At 54.9% G+C, this 5,089-nt stretch overlaps 1 protein-coding gene across 1 annotated transcript; it reads right to left on the bottom strand.

Annotated features, from left to right (window-relative positions):
* Nucleotides 1–2,176: 2,176 nt before the first annotated feature.
* Nucleotides 2,177–3,160, bottom strand: LOC129734567 (olfactory receptor 14C36-like). Its single transcript, XM_055698176.1, has one exon. The coding sequence runs from the start codon at nucleotides 3,113–3,115 to the stop codon at nucleotides 2,177–2,179; it is 939 nt and encodes a 312-aa protein (XP_055554151.1). The 5' UTR covers nucleotides 3,116–3,160.
* Nucleotides 3,161–5,089: the final 1,929 nt, after the last annotated feature.

Genomic DNA, 5,089 nt, shown 5'->3' with positions numbered 1-5,089 from the left:
CTGCTGGAATGTGAGTCCCTGAGACACAACTGACCACGAGATACCGTCCTCAGCCGTCACCCTCCCCGTGGCCCAGCACCCAGCAGATGAAGGGAAGCTTCTGTCAGCCAATTTATCTCATGGATTTCCTACCTACCATTTGGGTGGAAGAACAGTCCTCAGGGGAACTGCTTTGTTTCTACTGGACCATGTATCGTCTCTGCTTCTGTGCCTCTGTTTTCCCTTCTTCCCCCTGCTATCCCATCCCAGCTGAGCTCTCCAGGGAAGTGAGTCAATGAGTCCTAGAATATCTCAGGTTGGGAGAGGCCCCTGTAATGCCCTTGTCCAGCTGTCCTGCTCAAGGCAGGATGAACTGGTTGGCATCTCTCAAGGGCTCTGCCCACTTTGGCATCATCCACAGAAGGGTCTGGAAAGCCACTTTGTCAGCTTGTACTGGGAGACAATAAAGACATTCAACACAGTTGGCCCAACTGCTTGCACTGGAAGATGCCACCAGTCAGTGGCCACCAGGAGGACTTGACCACTGGTGACATTTGGTCTTGAGCCCCTGTGGCGTATGATGCACCGACTCTGGGAGAGGATCGAAGGCACGAAGACACTCAAAGACACCTCGAAGACACTTTATTAATCAATAATCAAGCAAGCCTTTTATACCTTTGCAGGGGGCCGACGTGTCAGCCTGTAATTGTGCTCAGCAATTTTCCACTCTGGGCTCTTTTTTTATTACAGACACAGCAGCTCAGCAACTCCCTTTATCTACAAGGCCACAAGCTCTGCAGACCACTCCCTATCTTCAAGTTTCTCCTCTTGCTCCCATGGCTTCCTTCCAACAGGCATAACTGTGTCTCTCTCCCAAGGTCGGGTTTCGCTCCCTGACGCTGTTGAGCTAGCTCGAGAGATAGCCACAAGCCCCCAGCCAACTTCCCCCCACAGTATCCTCCATTTCTTCACTCCAGAAGTCACCCATCTGCCTATACAGAAAGTGCAGGAGAAAAAGTCAAAACCCTTGCAAAGGTCCAGGTACAAACCATCCCCTTCTTGCCTCAATACGTATGGGTGCAGCAACCCCTTTGATGTCCCACAGTTACCTGGAAATGGCTGCAGGAGTATTTCCACCGTCATTTCCCCAGACACTACGGTGAGGATGACCAGCCTGTATTTCTCCCAGTTGTCCTTCTTGCTTTTCCTGAACAAAGGCTGGATGTCTGCCGTTTCCCAGGACCCCAGAACCTCCCTGATTGCTCGGACACATTTGAGGGCACCATCCAGAAAGGGTGCCGTGATCAGACCGAGGCACTTGCAATGAGCCTGCCCAAGGCGGGTGAGATGAATCTCCCTGGGACAGTGGCCTTTGTTCCTGCAGTCACACACAGGAACGGCCAGGCGCTGGGAGGTGTCCCCACCTCAGCTGGCCTCATGCACTGCTGGCGTGGTTGAACCCCAGCCTCACGCGCACAGGGGTGCTCAGAGGCACGAGCCCGTCCCTGGCACGTGCGGAGGCAGAGCACTGCAGCAGGCACAGTGACTGCCTGGCCTCCTGCTGCCCCTGCCAGAGGCTGGCAGCACCTCAGCCCGGGGGTGTCGCACCCTGCTCGGCACCTCGCGGAGATGGCCCTCGTCATGAGCAACGGGCACGGGGACCTCGGTTCAAGGAAGCACGTTGCAGTGCTGCATTCAGGTGGTCTCCACAAGTCCAGAACATATTATGGAGGCCAGCACCGTCACAGAGTGCCCGTTGCCTGCCCCTGCCTGCGCTCACAGGACTGCCACGCAGCACGGCGGTGACCAAGCTGCCAGAGCACTCAGGCCTTACACCAAGGCATGGGGTCAGAAGGAGAGTGTGGAAGTGGAAGGAGGACAGCACTGGAGAGCCAAGGGCTGGTGTTCCCTGGTACTGCTGCCATGCCAGGAACCTTTTCCCCTCCGTCTGTGGACACAGGAACAGTCCCTGCAGCTCCAGAAAGGCCTTGGAAGGAAGAATCCCAGCAAAAATAAAGTTGCCTAATGGCCCTTTGGCTTTGTTAGATGAGGAGAGAGCAGGGCACCTTCAGAAAAGAAAATCACAGAAGGAATTAGAATGGGGATGACAACTTTATCAGAACAGAAATACCACAAGTAACTACAAAAAATTCAGAAGACAGTCAGGGTCTGTGATGAACTACATTATAAATGCTATTCATAATTTTATTCCTTCAGAACATCCAGTTATCATTTTGCACATTGCACCCTTCAGCTCCTGGTTCCTCATGCTGTAGATGAGGGGGTTCAGTGCTGGAGGCACCACTGAGTACAGAACTGACACCACCAGGTCCAGGGATGGGGAGGAGATGGAGGGGGGCTTCAGGTGGGCAAACATGGCAGTGCTGAGAAAGAGGGAGACCACGGCCAGGTGAGGGAGGCACGTGGAAAAGGCTTTGTGCCGTCCCTGCTCAGAGGGGATCCTCAGCACAGCCCTGAAGATCTGAACGTAGGACAGAACAATGAAAACAAAACATCCACAGGCTAAACAGGAACTAATCACAATAAGCCTCACTTCCCTGAGGTAGGTGTGTGAGCAGGAGAGCTTGAGGATCTGTGGGATTTCACAGAAGAACTGTCCCAGGGCATTGCCGTGGCAGAGCGGCAGTGAAAAAGTATTGGCCGTGTGCAGCGCAGCATAGAGAACATCACTACCCCAGACAACAGCTGCCATGTGGACACAAGCTCTGCTGCCCAGCAGGGTCCCGTAGTGCAGGGGCTGGCAGATGGCCACGTAGCGGTCATAGGCCATGACGGTGAGGAGAGAATACTCTGCTGAAAGGAAAAAGACAATCAGGAAGAGCTGTGCAGCACATCCTGAGTAGGAGATGTCCCTGGTGTCCCAGAGGGAGTTGGCCATGGCTTTGGGGAGAGTGGTGGAGATGGAGCCCAGGTCGAGGAGGGAGAGGTTGAGGAGGAAGAAGTACATGGGGGTGTGCAGGTGGTGGTCACATACTACAGCAGTGATGATGAGGCCATTGGCCATGAGGGCAGCCAGGTAGATGCCCAGGGAGAGCCAGAAGTGCAAGAGCTGCAGCTCCCGCGTGTCTGCCAATGCCAGGAGGAGGAACTGGGTGATGGAGCTGCTGTTGGACATCTGCTGCCTCCGGGCATATGGTCCTGTCACAGGAGAAAAAGACAGCGATAATTTAGGGGAGACTTCTGCAAGCAAAATCAAAGCCATTTCCCACAGACCATCCCCCCGTCACACACAGACATCCCTCTCTTTTCTTGGAGACCTTCCTGCAGCTGTGTGGCTGCAGCCCTGCTTGGTGCTGGCCGTGTGGGTGATGAAGAGCAGGGCATCTGCCCACGGGCTCTTGACCAGCCAGCCCCACTCTGCAGCAGTGGGTGGGGGCAGGGACCAGTCCTGGTGTTTAACTTTGTCCTCTGAAACCAGTGCCAACGCAGAAGGGCTGGTCAGCGTCTGCAGCGCCAAAGCTAAGGAACGGGAAGGGTGAAGGCATTGTAAGAGAGCTTTAGTTTTTTTCACAGCTCCCCCCCATCTCTCCTGTTGAGTATTTTCAGATGTCAGAAAAGCAGAGCATTTTTGCTGCCCTCCGGTGGAACAGAGTGAGGTCTGTGAGGCAAGAGGATTGCCTGTGGGTGAGTGCCCAGTGAGGGGAGGTGGTCTGTCCTTCTGGTTCCCAGTTTCTGTGGGCTTGCACCTTCCTGAGATGAATGGTGGCCACACTCCCATGTTACCCTGAAATACCACAAGGCACTGCTGAGAACGGTCTGACCCACCACAGACCAGTAAAGGTTGTAGACTTTCATCAGAACTCAGCATCCCACCCACAGCAAAGGATACACAGCTCATTTCACCCACCCCAGCAGTGTTTTCTCCATCACAGAAACTCTACGCATCTACGTGGGGCTTTCAGATCGCTAATGGGTGCGAGGGGACAGGTTTCCATTCTGGAGGGCAACGCACTGCTTGGAAGGGAACTTCAAGGAGGTAGCCAAGTGCCCTAACAAGAGCATCAGGTTCAGGGAGAACCAGCCCATTGCCCAGCCCCACATAGGGCATTGCCCACAGCCCCACGGCTGAGAGGAAAGCTGGGACACTTGTTCCCATGGACACAGCTGCAGGAGAGGACCCACAAGGTCAGAGTGTGACTCTGCAGCTGAAACACCCATCCCCAGAGAGCCTGACAGCAAGAGCTAGAGAATAAAACTAACCCAAAACGGCAGAGAAAGAAGTAAAATTGCACTGATGGTCTAGGTAAGAGTGTCCAGGGCGAGCGAGCCAGGCACTGAGGGCAGCGTTGCCCTTGCCCAGCTCTGCTCGCCACCTCCCACACACCAACACTGCCGGGCAGCTGCTCTCAGCCCCTGTGCTCTGCAGAGGGACCGGGGCACGTGGCTGCAGAGCTGCACCGCGGCTCTGCTGGAGCTCTGGCTGCAGAGGGGGTGGCTCACGCCTCGGGACCCCCAGCCCTGAGGGCAGAGGCTTTGCTGGGGGGAGAGCAGCCAGGGGGATGCCTCAGAGAAAGGGGTCTGCACTGCACATGGTCAGAGAGAGCTTTCTGATTCTCCCTTCAACAACAATTCTGTCTGAAGTTTCCTATCAGTCCTTGCAATATCCTGGATGTCAGGAGACTTTCCTTGTGGGAGGTATCTCCCTGTGCCAGGTCTTTCCCTGTCAGTGCTCACAGACCACATCTCTGCCTCTGTGCACTGGCCCCCCACAAACGTGCCTCTCTGAAGGGCACTGGCTGGGCACAGGGTCCTGCCCGCAGGGGGAAAAGGGCAGCTCAGAACGACCCTGATGGCTCCAGCAAAGGTGCTGCTGCTGCTGTTCATAGGTGGAGGAGTGGCTGAGGGCACTTCAGGAGGCTCCTGGCAGACCTCCTCATCACTCAGAGTTACAGCTGGCAGTCTCAGGGACATCTTCAAACTCGAGCTCTCCATTAACATTTCCGCCTTCCCTCTCCTGCCCCCAACAACAGAAAACTGAAAACACAGATTGAGGAGAGCCCTGGATTTATCATAGCAATCCCTGCGCTGACCTTCGATACAAAAAGTCTCATCCAGACATATTCTGAGGGTAACCTATACTTGTAAGCAG

The sequence above is a fragment of the Falco cherrug genome, chromosome W (assembly GCF_023634085.1).
Source record: "Falco cherrug isolate bFalChe1 chromosome W, bFalChe1.pri, whole genome shotgun sequence".
Taxonomy (NCBI): domain Eukaryota; kingdom Metazoa; phylum Chordata; class Aves; order Falconiformes; family Falconidae; genus Falco; species Falco cherrug.
Note: the sequence above shows the minus strand (reverse complement) of the source record. Positions and strands in the feature narration are given on the sequence as shown.